At 36.6% G+C, this 22,777-nt stretch overlaps 1 protein-coding gene across 1 annotated transcript in view; it reads left to right on the plus strand.

Annotated features, from left to right (window-relative positions):
• The window catches only part of EIF2AK4 (eukaryotic translation initiation factor 2 alpha kinase 4), a gene marked incomplete at its 5' end in the record, with an annotated part of 34,879 nt that extends 12,102 nt beyond the window's left edge, over window positions 1–22,777 (plus strand). The window contains 26 exons of the mRNA XM_009879118.1: window positions 918–1,001; window positions 2,005–2,127; window positions 2,589–2,693; window positions 2,927–2,984; window positions 3,653–3,732; window positions 4,434–4,535; window positions 4,941–4,991; window positions 5,944–6,180; window positions 6,789–6,864; window positions 8,070–8,191; window positions 9,323–9,372; window positions 9,461–9,629; window positions 10,092–10,208; window positions 10,900–10,965; window positions 11,534–11,704; window positions 12,291–12,425; window positions 12,572–12,679; window positions 13,425–13,553; window positions 15,083–15,169; window positions 16,348–16,460; window positions 17,714–17,772; window positions 18,917–19,014; window positions 19,702–19,770; window positions 20,226–20,270; window positions 21,336–21,460; window positions 22,646–22,777. Coding sequence (XP_009877420.1) covers window positions 918–1,001; window positions 2,005–2,127; window positions 2,589–2,693; window positions 2,927–2,984; window positions 3,653–3,732; window positions 4,434–4,535; window positions 4,941–4,991; window positions 5,944–6,180; window positions 6,789–6,864; window positions 8,070–8,191; window positions 9,323–9,372; window positions 9,461–9,629; window positions 10,092–10,208; window positions 10,900–10,965; window positions 11,534–11,704; window positions 12,291–12,425; window positions 12,572–12,679; window positions 13,425–13,553; window positions 15,083–15,169; window positions 16,348–16,460; window positions 17,714–17,772; window positions 18,917–19,014; window positions 19,702–19,770; window positions 20,226–20,270; window positions 21,336–21,460; window positions 22,646–22,700 — 2,634 coding nt within the window. The remainder of the gene's footprint in view (window positions 1–917; window positions 1,002–2,004; window positions 2,128–2,588; window positions 2,694–2,926; window positions 2,985–3,652; window positions 3,733–4,433; window positions 4,536–4,940; window positions 4,992–5,943; window positions 6,181–6,788; window positions 6,865–8,069; window positions 8,192–9,322; window positions 9,373–9,460; window positions 9,630–10,091; window positions 10,209–10,899; window positions 10,966–11,533; window positions 11,705–12,290; window positions 12,426–12,571; window positions 12,680–13,424; window positions 13,554–15,082; window positions 15,170–16,347; window positions 16,461–17,713; window positions 17,773–18,916; window positions 19,015–19,701; window positions 19,771–20,225; window positions 20,271–21,335; window positions 21,461–22,645) is intronic.

The following is a 22,777-nucleotide window of genomic DNA, read 5'->3' on the forward strand; positions in this document are numbered from 1 at the left end:
AGAGTGAATGTTGTGCCATCGTGAGCTGCAGCCTGGAGGGATGGGTTCTTCTTCCCACAGATTTCATTGGGCTCAACGTCGATTGTACTTTATAGTCAGGAGTGTACGTGGTTTATCAGTTAACCATACGGATTGCCTTATATCATCTGAAACTTCAAATTCTGTTCTGCTTTTAGATTATATAAACCAATACATGAGCTCATATTAGCCACTTCTTGAAAGTGGTGGCCTTACATATTGCTAGCAGTCAAAAAGAGACAGGAGGTCAAAATAACATGTAAAATTCTTGCTGATTTTAAGGTTTCGTATCACAGCACTTGCCATGAGCAGTCAGTGCACTGTATCACTAGAAAGCTAATGTACAGTTTTCTACAGCATCTATAATCTGTCATTGCCAATTCTGATGATGTGTAAAATGTTCTTATTTTTGTCTCCTTCCTCTTTCTGTTCTAACATACATTGACATGGAAAAGTTTTTAATATATCATTGAATAATACGGCAGTGCATTTCTGTCACTGTATACATATACACCGTGTCAAAATCATTGGCTGGGGTGAGGGTTACATTATTAATTCTGTTAAGTAAGTTTTGTATATTTTAATCTCATATTTTATTTTATTTCTAAGCATGGCACACTCTGAGATTTAGGTTCCAAATTTTCTGGAATGTTTTTCCTCCAGTGTCTAATGATGGCAAAATGTTATACATTTTTACTTTGAAAATGAGAGTTGGGTCACATCTATTTTTCTAGTTTATTCAGAAGCACTGGCGTTACAAAAATGTCAATATGTTATTATATATATTATAGAAGGTGAATTCTCATCAGTGTGTTCCAGCCATTAAAAAATAATGGCATGCGAAAAAAACAACCTCTGGATGCCTTCCTGTAGCTACTGTTGCTTTTGTTGTGCTAAAGGATGAAGAAGGCAATGCAAAGAGTAGCCATGGAGGAGAAGACAGGATTCCAGTCATTCAGACAGTGCATTACCTCTACATTCAGGTACAAACATGCTCATGCTTTCAGATAAGATGATACTGTTTAGCCCAAGCTGCAGAGATTAATTGCTGGTTATCATGAGAAAAGTAACGATCTTTTAAAAAAAATGGAAATGAGACTAAGTTCAATGCTGGTTTTGCAATAGACTAGGTCTCTGAAAGGCTTGGCTGATGGAGGCCGCTGTGCAGCACGTGTGGCTTGTTTTGTCTTCCCAGGGTCTCTAGTTGTGCCTGGAGAGAGCAAAGTTTTGTTGTGCCAGTGCTCTTGATCTCGCTTATGGTGTTAATTCCCAGTGTGGACTTGAAGTGTGCTGTCCTAACTTCCCAGAGAAAAGCTGTATTTCACACATGAAAACTTCCTCATTCTCTTCAAAGGCACTATATCGTGTGTGCACTTTCTTTTGACAGAAAACAGCAATCTGCAAAACCATTGTATGGCCTGAACAGTAGGCACAAAATAAAGTTCCTGCAAATCTACGACTTCAGGCATTACTACTGACAGCATCTCCTTTGTGTTGGGAGTTAGACTATTTCCAAGTTGGCTGTCATAGATAACTGTTCTATGGTGATGTGCAGTTTTTTTTGTATAACGTGCTTAATGCCAGAGCTTGTCTGGAAGGAAGATACAAGTAGATTTTAATAAGCTTGTTTGCATGTATTATGAGTATTCATTATATAAGCTGTTAAGATGCCAAGTAAAATAAAACTGGAGATCCTTTAAAGTTTGGCTTAAACATACATATTATGGCTTGGCTGGTTTCACCTTCTCTCTAACATTTATGTTAGAGAATATACTAGGACCCGTAAGCAAGTACATGTTTTCTAGCTGAAAGACAGCTACAGTAATATTCCGAACAGCTCAATGTGTTGATGATAACTACGTGCTCCTGAACTGTGTGTTACAGGACGAGGCATTAATATGCACACAGATGCAAATTTTTGATGGTCTCTTTTCTTGACAAAACTGCTCACTCTTCCCTCTGTCCCTTATATATGCACAACTGAAGATGGAGTACTGTGAAAAGAGCACATTAAGGGATACTATTGATCAAGGATTGTGTGAAGACACCAATCGGCTTTGGAGGCTTTTCCGAGAAATTTTGGATGGGTTAGCTTACATCCATGAGAAGGTTAGTAAATGTGACAGTCATGATCTGTCCATAATATCTATGTTATGTCTCTTTGTGTATGGGCTTCTTCACATTCTGTTCATTTTGGGGTGTTTATTAGCAAGATTCGTTCCTTACCCTTTCCACTATTTATGTGTTCTGGGGATTAATTTAAAATATTTTATTGTAAACTTGAATTTTATGATAAGCCACTTTATTATTTTTTTCTCTTTGTCACAAAAATTTGACTACCTTTAAAATATTTTGTTAGGTATCTGGTAGCACTGAAAATTGTTCCTAGCTTCTGGGCTACAGACTGTAGTCTTAATTCAAAATTAATCATCAGTGACTTAATGGAGTAGGTTTCCCACTGTAATAAAAGTATGTAATAGGATTTTTCCAATCTATTGTAAAGAGTTTTGTTTCGAATTGTATTTCTGTAATATCTCATGGGTCTTATTTTTGTTCTCTTGCTGTAACAGGGAATGATCCACAGAGACTTGAAACCTGTGAACATTTTTTTAGACTCAGATGATCATGTCAAAATTGGTGATTTTGGTTTAGCTACAGATCATCCAGCAAATGCAGTAAGTACAGCTGAAAGTGAATGAAAAAAACTTGGATTTGGTGTTGTTAATAATATGAAAGATAAAAATAAAACACAAAAATGTAGTGCTCATGGAGCTTTATCCTGTGGGTGCTGTAACTTTTTTATTTCTAAGGCTGTACAATTAAACCATGTACCGCTAACCAAAGCAGCAAGCAAAGCCCAGAAGCATGTCAGATGCCATTTACAATGTGTCTGTTTTCCCATTTCTAGGTGGTCTCTAAACAAGAAGAAAATAACTCAGATAGTTCTGCTATGTCTGACCCATCAGGTTAGTTTACGTAGTAGGTTGTTTTAAACTATTTTGAGCAAATACTGATATTCTGCAGCCTTGTATACTCTGTTAGAACTTCCATTCATTCTTTGAAAATAAAACTTTTTCTTGCGGGTGGAGGGGAACCCAACCATTTGGGTAGTTATGTTACATATAATCTGGCAGCTTTGACTGTTACCTATAAATTAATTTGCTTCCACTGCTAGCCATCTGCTACAGAGCAGTACTTTTCTCATGGTGAGGTGTGTAGATACCCTATACAGCTTCTGTTTTCTTGCCTGTACAGCACAGTTTCAAGAGTTCAGGGATTTTTATTCGGTTGGGGTTTTTTGACACCTTCTGTAACAGGCTGAATTTTGTGTTTCGAGAAAACGTTAGCATATTGTGTGTCTTAAGATGTGTGTAATGGAAATGAAGTCTTGTATTGTTTGTGTGCTGACCTACTGCAATTCTGTAAAGCAAAATAATAGGTTTAGCTACTATAGGTACAGATACTTGACACGTGAATGGAAGAACTGTCTGTTTGGCAAACTGTTCTCGGCTGGGTTTCTCTCTAAGGACTGCGTTCCAATCTAGAAGAAATGAGGACAGAAGATGTGTTTCTGCGTTTGCTGCATTTCTATTCTACTTTGTTGAAATTAGCACTCTCATCTTTTGCCCCACAGGTAACTTGACAGGGATGGTCGGCACCGCGCTCTATGTCAGTCCAGAGGTCCAAGGGAGCACTAAGTCAACATACAATCAGGTATGGTTAGAGTGGACTTAATAAAAAGGTATCACAGAATCTAAGCTACCAGATACAGTTTGGGCCGTTTTTGTTCAACAAAGGTGAATTCAGGGTGGAACAGGATGTGGTGGGACTGCTGTGATACAGAAAAAAATGAGAAATACTCCTGTGAAAGAAGGCTAAGGGTAGAAGGATGTGAGCAAGTCAGTTTTTCTGCTTGTGCTGTAACCATGACTAGTGCAAATGACTTGAAGTTGAAAGCAGGTAGTCACGGAGGACCTTTATAAATAGATAGGTTATAAATCTTACAGTCTTTTATCAAGGTAAAATGTCATTATCAGAAGAGTATATTGCTCTCTTGGATTCCTAGACACTGATGTTGGGCGGTAAGGGTACATTTTTTCATCAAAGAGAGTCCTGTTTAGGTGCAGAGATGAGCTGAGTTTGAACGGAAGAATGATTTTAAGTGGGAGTCCTTTATGTCATGACAGTGCTGTGATGATGAGAAGGCGTTGAAGTCTACAAATTTTTTTATGGATTGTATCATTTAACTAAAAGAAACAAATACAAGCAAAACTGAAAAGAAACACACAAAAAACCCCCAACCCTCTCTCCGGCTGTGATACACTGTGAAATTAAAACATATTTTTTCTCTGCTGTCATATTCTTCAGAGAATTCACTGGTATTACATTTAAGTTTCCATTTTTTTCTTCCTTAGAAAGTGGACTTGTTCAGTTTGGGTATAATATTCTTTGAAATGTCTTACCATCCCATGAGTACTGCATCGGAAAGGATCTTTGTTCTTGGTCAACTAAGACTGGTAAGTACACAGATGTAAAACATACTAGTTCTGTGCATCAAATAGTTTGTTAAGAGAAGTAAAAGGATGCAAAACATATCAAGAATGTCTCCAGAGGGAGTGCTCATAGATTCAGTATATGTAGGTTTAGAGCTAGTGAGTCTCTCCCAGGAACAAGTTAGTATTTGTAGGTGATAAGTGCTTGTGATTATAGGCTGTAGAAAACATCATATAAGCATTTCAGTGACATTTGTTCTTCAAACTAAATTTGTCGTGTTCTTTTTTTCTTTTTTTTCCCCCCATGAGCAATAAAAACTCCTAGTTTCTCTGTTTAAATAGGTGAAACTTAAAAATAAGACTAGCCTGAGCAAGCTGGCCTGCCTATTATAATTAAAATGTTCATTTTGTGTTTTTGTTTTTTCATAGCCCACAATTGTCTTTCCTAAAGACTTTGATGAAGTCAAGCATGCAAAGCAGGTAATTTTGAAGACATTTTAACTGTTAGGTATTCTCTGTCAAGAAGCACTTTTTCCCACTTAATTTTAAATTAGTAATCTCTGCTAAGTTCTTATTACATGACATTAGAACAAAGTAAGGGGAAAAAAAAAAGTGGTAAAAGAATGTAAGAAGGTACTAAGTTGACGTGGAAATATACTTACCCACAAAATTCTCTGAGCACAGTCATAAAGAAGTGCAGCGTTCGCTGACATACCTCTTAAGGTATTCCTCTGAGGAATAATTTTGACTTTTTAGACTTGGACAAATGGCAGCTATGTTGTTTAACTCTTAAACTTCTGACAGAAAGAGGTGTGCAAGCTAACTTGACTGCTCCGAGTTTGAAAAGAGCTGCCAAGAGCTGTTCTGGATGCCTCCATGGCAGAGAAGTGAAGCAATAAGGAGCAGTATCATCTTGTCTGCACCATCTAGATAACTTTTTCCTTGTGGACTCTCTTGTTGACCATTTGCGTTAGCTTTTTGTCTGTTACGCCTGTGAAACAGCAACATGCCTGTTTACTAGTACCACAAAAATATTCCATCTCATATGCCAGACAGATTCTCCCTTCTTTATTATCTATAACTCTGAAATCTTTGTTGTTATGCATATGATTCTGCTTTTTCTTAACTTTGTTGATAAAAGAGAAGCATAACATAGAACAACAAAGGATACTACATGTTTTGTCATCCCAGGAGGCACATCTTTAATAATTTTTGTGGTTTAGTAAATTTTATTCAGATAATAATACAGTAAAATATATTTAGAATTTAATAAGCAAAGAATATCCACTCCAGAGACTCAGATCCTGCTTTTTTGTCCCCTGTACAATCGCATACTTTTTTCTATTAATATGATGTGGATAAGAAGTTTGTTCTAAACACTGCTAATATATAAAACTTTTCTGAACTATAATTTTTTTTATTTAATTTGTAGAGATCAGTTATTACATGGCTCCTGAACCATGATCCCGCAGCACGACCAACAGCTGTGGAGCTGTTAAAAAGTGAACATCTTCCACCACCACAAATGGAAGAGTCTGAACTCCATGAGGTTCTCCACCACACCTTAGCAAACGTGGATGGAAAGGCCTACCGGACTATGATGAGTCAGATATTTTCACAGCGTATATCTCCAGCTATAGACTATACCTATGACAGCGATATGCTGAAGGTTTGTAGGTGTTGAGGAAATGTGTTGTTGGGTTGTTTTTTTTCCTGCATTGGGTTTTAAAAGTGTTTATACAGGTAAACTCTTAACATGTTTGAGAGGATTGTATTACCTCTTAAGATGAACCTTCTCACTGGTTCCCATTTAAAGCTGTTTGTGTGATGTGGGCTTGAATAACCATTTCCCATTTCATTCTTCAATGAAGAAACAAGCAGTATTTGATTGTAGCAGCTAAAGCTTTAAGCTTCTGTCCAAGTGATCACTTTCTTTGCTCTGAATTTCTGTCAAACTGATGGTACTTACATCTGATTGCCAGCAGAATGTGTTGCCTCTGACTGTTTTCTTCCCATTCTAATCATGGCAATCAAAGTAGCTCTTCTCGATTTCTCAACTCTTAAAATGTTTCTAAATCTAAAGAAATACAAGGTAACACAGGACAATAATGCTTTGTATAGCTGTAATTATTTTTTTATTACATCAGGATTACGATTTTTTATAGTGGGACAAGATAGCAGAATACTTATTGCCTCTATTACATGGAATGATTGCCTGTATTACATGAAGTGTTCATAGCATATGAATTATATATGTACTTTTTGTGATGGTTTCAGGGTAGTTTTTCTATTTGGGCAGCCAAGATACAGCAGCATGTATGTGAGATTGTCAGCCGGATATTTAAAAGACACGGTGGGTGTGTTTTACGAAAGTTGTTCATTTCCCTTTTTGTGGTTGAATGGATTTAAGAAAATGGAGTGGTTTTAGTGCTGTCACAAGAGTCAGAAAGTATGTTCAGTAGTTGCATATCATTTGAAGTTTTACATTGTTGTTTGCTTTTATTTCAGTGTCCCAGTAATAGTTATTAACTGCAAATCTGAATGATTTAAAACCTCTACAGAAAGAGCAGTTAAAATCTTAATTATGTCTTTGAATGTATTTTATAGAATCATTAAGGTTGGAAAAGACCTCTGATCATCAAGTCCAACTGCTACCCTAGCACTGCCAAGTGTGCCACTAAGCCGTGTCACTAAGGGGCACATCTACACAGCTTCTGAACACCTCCAGGGATGGTGGCTCCATCACTTCCCTGGGCAGCCTTTGCCAATGCTTCACCACCCTTTCAGTAGTCACTCTTTTCATGTGGTGATTCTGATAAGTCTCTGTGAGCTTTTGAGAGGTAGGGAGTGTTATATAACATTGAATCTGAATATAAAGATATCTCTATAGTGAAAGACCAAGCATCAGTGTAGCACAGTAACCTCTCTCTGAATAGAGCTGGAATGGGAATAGCCTAAGAAAGAGCGTGGAAACAGAGCCAGTGCATAGTGGTAGTTCCAGTGACACTGCTCGTAGCAGTGATTTGCTGTTTGTGAACTTCTTGAGCCAGAGCTGATGCCATGGTGTTTAATAGTCTTTGATGGGGTTTCTTTCCAGAACTCCATCCAGTCATTAGTTATAGTATTTGCTTAAAATTAGTTTTTAAGAGAGGAGGAAAATTCATGCACACATTTGAAAACGTGTTCATGTCACATTTGAAATCTTATGCATTGTACTGTTTTATAGGCATTAATTTAATACACATACTTTTGTGAGAAGCGGTATTTGAAGAGGGAGGGCAAGGTGAGGGTTCTGCTGGGGCTGTGGAATTGGCAGTTCTCCTCTGTCCCTCTGTGCACTGCCTGCTGAGCCCCAGAAGTGCATAGAGCAGAACATCAAAGTTTGTTTGATGGCTTTCTTTAAATGGTGGAAAAGTCTATTAAAGACACTTAAAATAATGGCACTTTTAAAAAGTATTGGTTGAGATGATCATGCCTTGCAAAGTTGTTCATGAGCTTGTAAAAAGCAGATGTTGCTTTTGAAATGGAAGATAAGAGTATTTTACTGGTTTTGTGCAGGAGCCATCAAGCTGCATACTCCCCTGCTAATGCCCAGAAATAAAAAACTGTACGAACATAATGAAGCTTCGTATTTCATGGATCACAGTGGGATGCTGGTAATGCTTCCTTATGACCTCAGAGTAAGTAGTGCTTTCTCTGCAGGGAAAGCTGCGGTGTTTGTAGATACCTCTGATTCACTAATCAGAAATCTGGTGTAGGCTTATACTTCTGGCTGCCAAAGTAGTGGATCTTCCTGTGTCTGTTCCTGTGTTCCTTAGCGCTGTACTCCTGGGCTTGACAGCTGGAGCCCTGACCACATAGGGAACAAAGAGGTTTTTTTTTCTCTTTTTTTATTTTTATTATTTTTTCTCTTTAACATAGGTGAAAATAGTGCCGTATTTATAAATGTGATAGATGTCACTGCTGATTTGCTTGTTTTCTTGCACATGTAAGAGAAAAGACTTCCAATGATCAGTGAAAATTAGAGTATTTCCATCCCTTTCATATTTAGCTGTCTCTATAGAGAATGTGGGTAGCAGTCTGTCCAGTTTTATATTCTTGAAACAGATGTTGTCAAAGTTCATCCTACTTCTGAGAGAAATTGCTGTCTGTGCAGTTGAGGATTTACCGTCTGGGATTCTTCTATCCATAATACCCAGTTCTATGCAATGTTGGCCTAATGAATTACCTTGCACTTAATTTAACAACTAAATGTTTTAAGTTATGTTTTTTGTATTATTGACAGTTACAGAACCTGAGTTTTTATATCCCATTTCACTAATTTAAGGTCAGCTTGGCTCACCCTTTGCGTTAATAACATCAAGCTGTACAATATGTTTCACAGTTAAGGATTTGTGAGGGATCTACAAAACTGATCTTTCTGTTGGAATTACATGATTTGGAAAATGTGTTGCCTAAAGATTTATTTCAAAATACTCCTTTATGTCTTTATGTAAGCAGAATACCCGCTTGTCCATTTTAATGTGTTCGTAGTCAATTTATGATGCATTTTTCATGCATTAGGGTAATCAAGAAAGGTCCTTGTGTCCCTCGGCAAGCATTTCTAGGAACTTGACGGAGGGGAAGTTTTTACTTAAAGCTTGCAGCAAGGTTGATTAGATTAGTGTTACTTGGCTCTGGCAAATATTTAAGGCATTATTACACATGTGAGAGTGCAAGTGTTACTGATTGGTAGTTATTAATCTCCAGTTTCAGAGTCTCATCAGACTGAATGTTATATTTCAACAAATTTCATGTCTTTTGTTTTTCAGATTCCTTTTGCAAGGTTTGTAGCTAGAAATAATATATCAAATTTGAAAAGGTAAGGGACGTAGAGATGACATTTCGCACAGACGCTTTATGACAGTGACCACTGAAGATGCTAATTCGTTCTTCAATGTTTCCTTTAGATACTGTATAGAGCGAGTCTTCAGACCGCGGAAGTTAGACCGCTGTCATCCCAAAGAACTCCTTGAATGTGCATTTGATATCGTTACATCTACTGGGAACAGCTTTTTGCCGCTAGCAGAAACAATTTATGCCATTTCAGAAATCATTCAAGAGTTTTCAGTGCTACAGGTAGATTCTCTAATCATCGCCTCTGCTGTCTTTTTCTATCTTAAAATTTTAATCTAAAAATTCAGTCAAATGGGTTTAAAAAGGACAGTTCCTTAACAAGGACAGAACTGTTTTCATATTTTATTGATAGTCAGTTACAGGACTCTCATTTAATTCAAAAATATATTTCATAGGTAAACTTAAAATGAAGCATACGTTTGTGTGCAAAGAAAATATTACTTGAACCTGTACAGTGACATCAAAATAACATCTTTCATCTGTCAGGCAAGTAGTTACTGTAAAATAGGACGAGACTTGCCATTCTTTACAGATGGAGGGTAAGGTGATGGAAGGAGAAGTATGACGCTAGATTTCAACTACTATTAAATGTTTAGGAAACCTCTTTTTTTTAAGCAAAATGGAATGCAATTAAAGCTCGTTTACTTTCTTTCTTCCTTTCTTTTTTTATTTACCCTTCGTTAGGAAAGAAATTACAGTATTTACTTGAACCACACTGCCTTACTGAAAGCTATACTTTTGCACTGTGGGATACCAGAGGATAAACTCAATCAAGTCTATATAATTCTGTATGATGCCGTGGTAAGATATTAGTTATTAATCTAATCTCTGGAATCAGAGAGAGTGTCTTATCAGAGAGAGTATCTTATTTTGTGGCGCTATCTCTAAAAATACATAACAGCCCATTGCTAGCTTAACCAGGCATAACCTTTATAATTGTTACTTATAAAAAGATTGGCTACCTTTGGGCTGTAAACTTAGATTAATTACTTTTCTTTTGCTTCTGGTTTTAAATGTGTGTTTATGCAAGAATTATTGACCTGTATAGTTAAGAACTGGTAAACTTTTCAGTAAAAAGTTAATATCATGTGGTCTTTTCTACCTTAGAAGCAGGAAAATAGACAAATTTATTTGAATAATTGAAGTATTGTTTAGATACCAACAAAATGCCATTTTTATTTCCTTTCATTTTATACTTTTTGGTTTTATCAATTCATGTAAGTCTTTCAGTATTAATGCAGAAGTGCTTTTCAATTAAGTGATATTTTGATACTTTTTATTGCTTCTTGAAACCACACCAAATATGGCCTCAACTACAAGATTGGTGGAAAATGTCTTATTTATTGGTTTTGGTCTTTTACAGTATTGTTGCAGTTTGTAAATGCAGCTCTTAATTAAAGGTGTTGAAAAGTTACGTTTTAATTCTTCTCAGCAATACTAATTTTTCTGGTAACTCAGTTGTTGAATATATTTGAATCTATTTCTCTTGTAGACTGAAAAGTTGACTAAAAGAGAAGTAGAAGCCAAATTCTGTAATCTTTCTCTCACATCAAATAGTGTAAGTAATTTTAATTCAGTGTTAATTTTTCTGTAGCTTCCTGTAAGTCAGTTATACTTCATTTGCTTTGAAATTTAACCAGCCAGAGTTAAGAAAAATAAACTGTTACATCTGCTGTTGATCAGTCTCTTTGGAAGTGGTCTGATTTTGTTCTGTGTTCTCTCTGGAAGTCAGTATTGCAACTGTCCCAAGTTTCTTCTTTTAAACATATTTTTCAGACTGTAGAAACAAAGGGTGAATGGAATACTGTACAACAGTATTTAGTAAAACAACCTGAGAGAAACTTAAAAAAAAAACAACAACCCAAAACCAAAAAACCTGTGTGCAGATGCTGATGAATTTGCATAAATAATCAAGGTTAACTTCTGGGCACCGTGATGAGACTTGTGCCTGTCCATTCCTTTCCTCAACTCACTAAGCAAAGACAGGCTGCTAGGCAAAACAAGCAGAGAAGGCAGATATTTTACTCATGCTAAGTCCGATATTTTTGGTTTTTTCCTAGATGTGACCTATTATGAGCGCAGTCAGTGATGCTACCTATGTGTTCTATTTGATTTCTGTTTTTTAGCTTTCTCGACTCTACAGATTCATTGAGCAGAAGGGAGAAGCAAGTAACGTATTTCCATTTTTAAACACGATGATAAAACAAAAGCCAGGTGTCACTCAGCTGTTGAAGCATGGCATGAAGGATTTAGAGGAAATCATTGGTCTATTAAAGCAACTTGGAATAAAACTTCAGGTATGAAAAATACTCTGTTAATAAATTAATGGATTTATAGACTGATTACTGGGCCTTGTCATTGCATGGAAACAAATAATGATGCTTTGTAATAGAAAAAGCACACCAAAGTGTCTTTTGATGGCAAGTAATAATGCTAGCATTGTTTTAAAGATGGATTTTAAGAGTAGGACTTCTTCCAGTCAGAAATTTCATGCCTAATTTCTGTCTAATAACACACAGACATTTTTTTAAGCAAGATTGGAGGCATTACCTAGAGCATAAAGGAATTTTTAAAATTTTGAAACAAACTATAAATATTTTAAAAATACAGAAAGCTGATGACTACTAAAGGCCTGCATTCCTCCACCTTCCTTGAGACTTACCATTTGGCTTTTGTGCTACGGGTTTCTTGGGATGCTTCGAGATTAAAGCATCACTTCCTTATTTTTAGTTGTATTTTAAATTTCTGGAGATAAGAGGTTTTTCCGTATATCTTCCTTATGTGGGAACGGTGGTTTTAATCCATGCTGCTTGTAGGAAATTAATTATATTAGCTGGTACTATTAGTAAAGGTCTTGTGCACATACTCAATTTTCTTTTACAGATTTCTATAAATCTGGGACTAGTTTACAAAATACAGCAGCACAATGGTGTTATCTTCCAGTTTATAGCATACATCAAAAGAAGACAAAGAACTGTGCCTGAAATTCTTGCTGCAGGGGGCAGATATGATCATCTGGTATGTGCTCATTTCTTTTAATGAATTTAGACTAGATTAATTTAGATTTTTTTAAAACAACAAAAAAAATGAAGAACTTTTTGATATTTTGTAAAAAAAAATAATACCTATTTGACTCTTTCATTTTGTTTTTGTCTTGATTTGAGATTCCACAATTTAGGGGACCGCAGGCGGTAGGACCAGTGCCTTCAGCTGTTGGAGTCAGCATAGCCATAGATAAAATAACTGCTGCAGTTTCCGGTGTGGAGGATTCTGTGAGTCTGTTTTTTGGGAGATGAGGGGGTTTGTTTGTTTGTTTGTTTACTCCTGAGAGTTCAGTAACCTAACTGTACCCACAGATGAGCAAAAGATAAGATGTTCAGATGTATTGCAGAGTAATCCCATACTGAAATAGACAGCAAACATCAAAATGACCTATTTGCTTCTGCGTTTCTCCACATAGAATTCTTTAGTAAAATAAGAATTAGGAGAAGAGAGGATCTTCAGGCTTATACCCTTTTATTTTTAATTTAAATGGGACATTTTTCTCAGCCTGTGAATTGTTTCAGATGGAAGAGCACAACTCTAGATACTTAGTTAATAAGTGTTACTTTGCCCCTACCTCTTGTAAAAGTATAGAAGGTGGAAATGAAAGGAAACTTTAGAAAATGGACTGACTTTATACGGTGAAGCACAATTTCTGTTGGTTGTGGAATGTGTGTAAGAATAAATTAACATTGCTAAGCAGAGTGGGAAGGAGGTACAAGATATTCTGGGATACTTCGTAAGCTGAGAGTGTGCAGGTGATTTTTGTCAAAGGTTGAGCTTCAGTGACTTTCAGACGTACTTAGGTAGATTGCAGCTCTGAAGAAAAGGTGGATTTAACCCCCTTTTTTCAGGTTGATGCATTTTGAAAAACGTTCATATATTTGTCCTTGTTTGTTACTTTAACTGCCTTATGAAGGGGAAGAGGTGTTTTTGTGGCTAATATCATCCCCCTTGTTTTTACTTTCCCTTCAGGTTTCTGTCAGCTCATGTGACCTGCTGGTTGTAAGTGTTGGTCAGATGTCAATGGGTAGAGCTATCAACATTGTTCAGAAACTCTGGACTGCAGGAATTCCAGCTGAAATAATGTATGACTGGTCCCAGGTAGAATTTCCATCTCCGAGTGTTAACTATATTGTTGTTCTCTAAGATTAGTGCAGCCCGAGACCATCATTTTCAATTTGTCCCAGTTTTTATTAAGTTACAGACTCATAAAACTGAGTGTGTAGGGTGCTATTCAGATACAGTAAAGAAAGTCTCACCAGCCTTGTAGCATTCTACTTCCCAAAGTATTTAAAAGTGTGATGGACAATTTTTATGCATTCCTCAGAGCACAAAGGAATAGAGAACCATCCTCAATTACACACTGGCTGTGGAGTCCAAAGCCTATTGGAATCAAGGGAGAAAGTCGTATAACTAAATTAAAATGAGACCAGTTAGCTCCAGTTAATTGAAGTGAGGATGCTTCAAAGCAGAAGCATGTTTTGTACCAGTGAAGGCAATGAATTGTCCTTTCCATGAGGGTTGCAAGTAGGATCACCGAATTAATGAGTTAATCCCTACTAAAGGGCATATCTGGAATAGAAGAGGAGCATCAACTTATAAATACGTCCAGATGGCTGAAGACTATCAGCTACAGAGGAAATACTGACATCATTCTACTGTTAGAAAAACATGTTTAGTGAACTGAGCTACTAGATACACTGCAGGGTCCCCGTGTAGTCCCTGGAGAGATGCATGGTAGGAGGGAGAGAAAGTGGCAAGTGTATATGTGCCCTTTTTTAATCTAGTTGAAACCAAGCAGACCTTTAGCCACTGCTTCCTAACTAGGGTAGCGAGCTGAAGTCCCTTTCAGGAGTGGTGGCAGTTACCTGAGGATTATGTGTCTGTCTCAGCTTTAAGTGTGCCAGCTGGTGACTAATGAAAGAGACACTGTGCAGTGAGTCATGTGCTGCAGAGCAGTTTTGAGCTCACTCGCTTAATTGCCTGACTTTGTTGTAATCTTTGCCATAACTTTTCTGATGGTTTCAGTCCCTCAGAATTGAAAAAAATCCAGATTGTTACGCTTTTCCTATGATTACCCCAGGTTCTCTTCTTTTTGTGTGAAGGTTTGGGTAGTTCTTGCCTCTGTCTAATGCTCTCCTGCAACCCACTGCTAAGTCAGCTCAGCACCAAGATGATGTAAGTCAGCCTCAGGTTTACATGAGACCTGTCTGGAGTCAGCTTTCCTCACAGACACCAGTCCTGCAGGACTGAGCTGTTACTGAAAGTTGCACACAGTGGAGTGGGAACTGCTTGACTGATGTTTCATTGCATTTTTACAATTTTCTAGACCGTGGACTTGTAGTGCAGTTAGCCTCTGCACATGGGAACTAGGACGGCAGGGCCTAGGTATTCCCTCTGTCTAGTGTAGAGATTTCAATTTCTAAGGCGAATCAAAATATGTATATTGAAGTTTCACCTCCTGGACTTCTCAATAAAGTTTTCCTCTCTCAGAAGCTGATTATATAAATGAGTGCAACTGCATATCAAGTTATTTTAATTAAGGACAGGAGACTTCAATTAATTAAGTGATCATTTGATAAAATCTGTCACATTTCTGTCCCATTCCCCTTCCCATGTTCCTGTTTCAGTCCCAGGAAGAACTGCAGGAATATTGCAGATGCTCTGGGATTACCTATGTGGCTCTTGTGTCAGATAAAGAAGGAAGTCACGTGAAGGTAGGTGTTGCACCAGAGTTTTTCTGAAGAAGCCTGCTTTTTATCCCTCCATAACACTTTTACTCACAGACCTCCTTTCCTCTAGGAACGTCCAAAAATCAGTACAAGCATAGCTTGACTTTGAGTCATTGGTGTCTTTACGTGGAATAAAGTTTCTGTTGTCTCTGATTTCTTTGAATCGACCAAATGAATTAGTTCACTCAGTGATATTTCCAGTTGGCAGCTTTCTGTGTTACAAAACAAATACACTGAAACATAAATCTAAAAAAATCCATGCAGTTCAAACAGTCCTGATCTCTGTAAGCTAAGGTTAAGATGGAAAGACTGGACTGTGTCACAGCATCAATTACCACCTTCTGTGCTCTGCAGCCTGTGGTTTTTTCACCTTTTTTAGAAGTTAAAAGTTCTACAATATTCTTGATTCTGAATCTTTAGGAAGAAAATCATTAAAAGATCAATTCTTTGACTGAAGAAAAGTAACCACTTGACAGCATCTGGCATGGCCATGATACCTAGCCAGTGTGCATTACTAAAATATTTTTCACTTGTTATTGACTCTTGTTGTAACAGAGATAGAAAACAACTGCAATAACTGTATGAACAAGCAGATTTCCACAATGAGAATGTGACGCGTCAGTGTCTTCTACAAGACCGTTACAGTGTTGTTTTAAATGTTGTTTTTTGAAGCAAAACAAACAAAGAACATGCTAGTGAGGTGAATGCTGGTTTTTTTCTGATGAATCTCTTCCCAGTAAAGGTGGAGCAGATATTCTGAGTTTTGGATGTTTGAGTCTAAGTCTTGCAAACTGAAAGGCAACCTTATTCTAACATAATTCTTTAACTAAAAAGAATAACCCCCAAACCAAATACCACCTTATTAACAAGTTACTTGCACCTATAAAGAGTTCTGTGAAAAAAATAATTATCACCTATTAAATACAAGCAGCCAAGGTACTTTACGCTTTGGGAACCAGAGGAAATCAGTTGATCGAAAAAAAAAAATCTAACCAAATATTTAATTGGCAGTGATTGTTTGGTGATGGTGATAGTTTCCTACCTCTGACTGCTTCACCTTTAACGGGAAAATAATCCATTCTGGTTTTGATTAAATTTGATAAGCTTGTTCATGTGCCATTTTAAGAATCAACAATCTTAAGAACCACTGAACTACATCATAGGTGAAATCCTTTGAGAAAGACAGACAGACGGAAAAAAGGATTTTAGAATCTGACTTAGTAGATCACGTGATCCAGAAACTGAAAACTAAAATCTGTGATGAAAGATGTAGTAGGTAAGTAGCATAACATCTCGACATGAATAGTCAAAATTAGAAGTGAATATATGTTTGTTTTAATGAAACAATTTTAAGATATGCTCAGTTAAACATTGATTTTATTTGATAGAGAGTTTTGCTGAATTCCTTTTAAGACAAAAAGAGTAAAAGGCTTGGTTATAGAATATTATTGAGAATTTTTTTGTAGGCAAAGGCTCAGCAAGAGCCTAGCATCCTGTCTTTGTTGAAATTACTATCTTCACCAGTAGAAACCAGTACAGAAATCAGCTTCCCCTGGCTACAGGCACACCTGTGTGCTTAAGCAGTATAGCTGTTACCCGCACATCCACCTGTGTAAGTATGTAATTATACACATATCCGTAGGTATTTATATGTATTTATGTATGTACTGGCAGCAGGAACAGACATGGTTTAGTCACAGAGACTGGAATTCAGAAACTAACAGATTTGACTTTCATAGTATTTCTGAAGAGACTTTACAATAAAGAAAATTGTTAAGCTGGGAAATGTTGAACTTGAGCAGTAGGTTGTGCAGGTGGTTGACATCTCCTGCTACCCAGCTCTTCATTCTCCTTCTGGCCTCAGCCAGTCTTGGCATTTAACTTCAACTACCTTCTCGTGTGTTTTCTAACAGATCTACATGATCTAGTAGAAGCTGTGAAAAAAAAATAATTCTTTCTAAAAGTTACCTTATCTCTAGCTCCTGAGAACAGAATATAGAAAACTTCATATTTGGTAATACTAAACAGAGAAATGCAATAACTATGTTTATAATAACACTGGCAAATTTTCCTGTTAGTGAATCCTGAATGCGGAAGGTAAAGGGATGCAAACTAATCATGGAAAGCCTCTTTGAATATGTGGGATCTTAAGTATAAATATTACTTTGATACTTTAGTACTCTCTCTCAGAAACCTGTAAGAAGTTGTAGATTAATTTAGTAATTCAGAGAGAATATTCTCATAATATATTCTAGATCACTCTTCTAAATCATGCTTCCGTGACAGGGAGCACATTTTTTTGTGTCCATAGAAAGCATAAAGATTGCTTCTAGATCCAATTCTGTGTTGTAATTCTGTATGATTTCCTGTCTGTTCCAGAATAGAATTTAATCTGCAGGTATGTGCTGGGAAGTATCCATAAATTTGTTGGGATGAAAAAGTATGTTTTTATGATAATTTGAAACTGTGTTATTACTGTATTTCTTTGTTTATGTTTAGAGAAATTTTACTGTCTGTCTTTATTTTTAGAGAAACGTCAGATAATCTTTCAGTACCAAATCAAAAGGGATCATTTACTAGTATTTCAGGTAATTAGTCTCTAGTTACAGAATGTACAAACTGTTTCTCTTTATGCTTAAAAACTGCTTTGTAAGAAAATATCGCAGGAACATTAATATTAAAAGTATTACCTAAGTCAGAGCAAGAAGATGTTTTCTAGCAGTGCCTGTGGTTAGAGGCACTTCCTCCTAATGTCAAGTGTTGTTCCAGGTGATCTAAAACTGAAATTTTCTCCAAACTGACAAAACAAATGCTCGGACCAACACACAGAATATTCCCCATACAAGCATTCATTGGGGCAGTGATTCAGGAAGGAGGGAAAGCCAAAAACCATGATGAATATTTCCTAGCTGAGGAGAAATTAAATGTCATCATGATGAAAAATGACAAGAATTGTGATTGTTAGAGTGTAGATACCCCTGTACATCGACCTACAGTTCTACTGAGATTTTTTTTACTTAAGAAAAGTGCCTTTAAATTTCTAGCTACAGATATGCACTCAATACTCTGGTAACAGAAGTTTGTATATAAAGAATATGAAGTACTTGTTGTGGATAAAGTTTGGCATTTTTATTATTTTATTAAGTACTGGAATAGTGTCTGGTGCTTGTTTTTTAAAGAAACACTTATTCCCCTCTCTTGCATAACAGTGAGGGAGAGAGGTGGCCATGCTTAACTTGTTTGGCTTTATTTTTTTAGTATGTTTGTGTGTGTGGTTACTGGAATTGGCAATTTTGATTTCAAAATAAGGGATTTCACATTTTGATTATCATCATTTGAGGGACCTTGGGGCTGGAGTTTATTGTTTGTTTTGTCATCAACTCTGGTATGAGACTGAGCATTAAATAGTTGCCCTGTTCTTGTAGTAGCTTTTATTTTTTTTTTATATTAGGTATGTTACATTCTGTAAAATTCTGCAGGCCACTTGGAACTGATGTAAAATAGCAAACTTCTTAGTCTTACCAACCACTCCTTCAAAATTGTAAATGAGCATTTGAGAATTTGCATACATGTGTTTCACTATCCTGTCTATTTGACTGACTGTAGGGGGTTTTAGAAGGTTTTTGAAGTTTATATTATACAGAATTAGCTTATTAATATTTGTGAATTTTCTGTTTCTTGCTACTTGTATAAAGAAGGAATATAATCTGAAACTGTATGTTTGCATTTTAGGTGTATTTGAATCACACGGAACTCTTGTAGTGCCTAATGTTAGTGTTATAGCTCCTGAGAAATTATCTGCCAGTGCCAGGCGTCGTCAAGAAATTCAGGTACATACACATTAAATATGTAACCTTCAAAGTTAAAGAATGGTAGAGTTTATATTTTCACTATCACTTAACTTACACAAATACATCCTCTTTGTTCATACAACAGACTATGAACAACACAAAAGGTTGAAGGCAAAGACCACCTTTTTTTAACATTTTGCATCTTGGGCATTATGTGTGACAGTGTGGCACAGCTGTCATTGTACATATATGTTAGAATTTATTTTAGTAGGAGCCGTGGTTCTGGAATTTTCCTTTTTCTTTCCTTTTATTAAATGCTGACCCCTACTCAGTTTGGCTTTCTAATCAGTTGTACTTCTTCAGCTAGAGCTGATTCACTGTATCCAATCACAGATCCTCACGGAAACAGACAGGCAGTTTTTGCTGCATGTACAAGAATTCAAATTGAATGTGCAGACCCACCTGCTTTAGTGCAGTACCACTATTATCAAGTCTTTACCATTGCTGCCTCAGTCTCTTTCCTGTCTGATCATCAAGGATTATTGTGAAATTGTTATTGAAAATTACATTAAATGTGAATTTTAGTTTAAATATGATGTAGTACTACATCTTGTGTTAGAAACAGCCTCTTCTGTTCTCATCATCTATGAAATGGAAAAATCAAAAAGTGTTCCCAGCCTGTGTCACAGAGGCCCTGTGTTACTTTCGCCCTTCTTTTGTTGCCAGGTGCAAACAAGACTTCAGACGTTCATTTCTAGCCTGCAACAGAAAACAAGTGAGATTGAGATTTTAGCAGTAAGTATTTGGCAGAAGCCTGAATTAATTTCAAATTTTTAATTGAATTGGCTGATGCTGTTGCTATCTGGATAAAACTACTGCCATTCAGAGATTCCAAAGGGACCAAACTTTGGTGAAATAAGACCTGTGGCATGTTTCTTTACTACTTGAAAAGCATCTCAAATTGTGTGTATTGGACAGTTATGTGGAATAAAATTTAACAAGTATTCAGTTGTAAATTGTTAAGCTGTACTTACACTGACTACTGTGGTAGATTTAATGACTTGTTCCTGCTAGACCTGCTCTTATATTTAGAGCAACATAGCTTTTTAGACATTACTGAGCATGTCTCTATCAGCATGACTGCTTCTTTGGAAATCAAAATGTCTGACTCCTTTCAGTGTAGTTAATCTTTAGTTGGCAAACTGATAACAGAAGACCTGTTAATTATTGAGGTTTTGATGTTTTTACAGGTAGATCTACCAAAAGCAACTGTGATACACTTCTTATCGTTAGAGGTAAGCAATTAAGTATTGTTGTTAAAGCTCTAATTGAACAATAGATGATAAATTCTGTTCCTAATGAAGTGAAACAGTAGTTTTTCTCCTTCAGTGAGTTTAAATTAGGTTGTAAAACTTGAACGTTTTTATTTTTAACCCAAGGACCTTGACTGAGGCTAGAAAAATCTTTTTGTCAAATTCCCAAGTACTGCAAGACACCATTAAGAAGTCCTAATCCAAAGCTCTGTTTATTTCCCCAAGAATAGTTAATTAAGTCTTACCGCTCGTTTTCTGAAACCAATAAGCATTAATAGCAGTTTCAACAAAGGTGCTTCTGGGAGCTGTTAATGGAGGACCCAGAATACAGAGGCAATTTTTTTGAGTACAGTAGCTGAAACATCTTAGTGAAGCCAAGATCAAAAGAGGATGTGTAAGTATTATATTGACACCTTTCACGACTCAGAAGCTGCTCAGTGAAGTAAAAAAAAACCAACAAAGACAAAGCTTTCTTCTTTCCTCCAATAAGAGCAGTGGCTTTAAAGTCAGAAATTCTTACTAAAGAGATGGATAACCCCACGCTACCCCCCAAAGAAACAAACTCAAGAATGGCATCTGCCTGGATTTAGTACTTTCATATCTTTCATCTCCCGCTCTGAAGCAGAGCTTATCTGGTAGACAGAATATTTAGTTCGTCCAGTCTATCCAAATTATGAGGATAGTTTATCACCTTTTACTTAAAAAAAAAAAAATAGAAATGCAGATGATAAGCTTGCATCATTTACTTTTGACCACCCTTACACCACAGTTCTCATACTGTCAGCAGTACTGTGAAACCCTTTTCAGTGCTTACACCTTTTTATCACTGTGTTAAGAAACTGATCACTAAATTCTTAACACATTTTCATAAAAAGAAATTTTTTAAAAAATCAAGTTGCACGTTTATATGAATTTTGTTTGAAACTTGTTTAGTTAAGGAGCATTGAAATTACGGTGTTCAGAAGACTGAATCCTATTGGCAGAAGTGTTTCCTTCACGAGAGAATGTAAGACTCTATCACAGTTCCTTGTCATTTTTTTTTCTTAGTTTGATGGAGATAGACAAGCCTTTGATGCTACTGTGAGACAACTGATGTCACAATGCCCAAAACAAAGGTGTTCATACTTACAAGCAATCTGTGATGAAATTTACATTATCAAAATGGAGAAAAGGTAAATTTGTTAAGCTCTTACTAGTCCATAAAACATTTCAATTATTTTTGCATTCAGACTTTACTAAATAAGTGGCTCTTAATTTGTCCTCCCCTTTCCCTCTCACTGAAGAAAAAAGACATGTTCAGAAAACACATATAGATCCCTGAGTACTACGGGAAGAGTTTATTGGTCATCTGATCCTTAATTGTGGTAAAATGTAAATTCCTGGCCATGCAAATTCCTCATTTTTATAAGCCTTTTCAAGAAATTCTAAAACGTATTTCCCACTGTTACCTCACTTGCTACTTTATTCATAAAACTGAATAGCAAACAATCAGGTAGACTGCACACAGTAACAGCCCTCTTTTCTCATGGGAGAGATTCAGCTTGCCTTTTAAAACTTGTGAGCACATTTAATTTGTCCTCCTTTAAAGGAATATGACAGGAATCTGGCAGAGCTGACAGACTGCCCAGCTTTAAACAAACACAATGCTCTCGCAGTGTGTACAGCAAAGCCGGCTTTTTACTTTTTCTAGGCATAAAACCATTTATGTTCAACTTGTAATTGTGTTGGCAAGGCTGAAACAGACGGTCTGGGCATATCCAGTTTTAAACCTGAGATTTTCAACTGTTGCACGTAGTGGTACGATTAAGTAAGACCTGGGTATTAACGTCCTGTTGTGAGTTTCATTTATTATAGATTTTCTTAAACCTATGTTCAGCTTGAAAGCACTATGTAGCCTTTAAATGAGACTAAAAACTGACTTTGATTCCTTTTTCTTAGAGATGCACCAAAATTGCTTCAGGTTCGCTAATGTTTACTGAGGCAACTAAATATCAAGTGAAGCAATTTTTTAAATTTCTGTGGCTCACAAGGCTGCGAGCAACAGGACCCAGGTAGGGGTAATATTCCATACAATGCTGGGTGTGAATGTAGTGCAGTCCCCAATGAAGTTTTCCTTTCCCATATGATGCCAGCACACAGAACGCTGCTTATCCATAAGCCTTCAGATCACTGAACGAAAACTGAACAGGCTCAATAAATGGGAGGATAACGAAGGGGAAAATTGCAGTCACAGTCAAAGGAACTAAAATTTAACCACTTTTCTGCCAAGTCTTTGCTGTTAGCTCATCGCCACAGGTAACACTGTTGCTTTTGAAGCTGCAAAGTTTAAAAATTGTCTGTTTTGCTTCCCTTTGCAGGGTTCCTGCACTTATCCTGTACAGTTACCGAGATGAGTACAAGGTTTTGGTTTAGTGTTTAAAGCATCTTTTATGGGATGCTTTTACTAACGGACAGTGTTTCATCAAAAGGAATTTCAAAAAGCTGTAATA

This window comes from Apaloderma vittatum, unplaced genomic scaffold, assembly GCF_000703405.1.
Source record: "Apaloderma vittatum isolate BGI_N311 unplaced genomic scaffold, ASM70340v1 scaffold35410, whole genome shotgun sequence".
Taxonomy (NCBI): Eukaryota; Metazoa; Chordata; class Aves; order Trogoniformes; family Trogonidae; genus Apaloderma; species Apaloderma vittatum.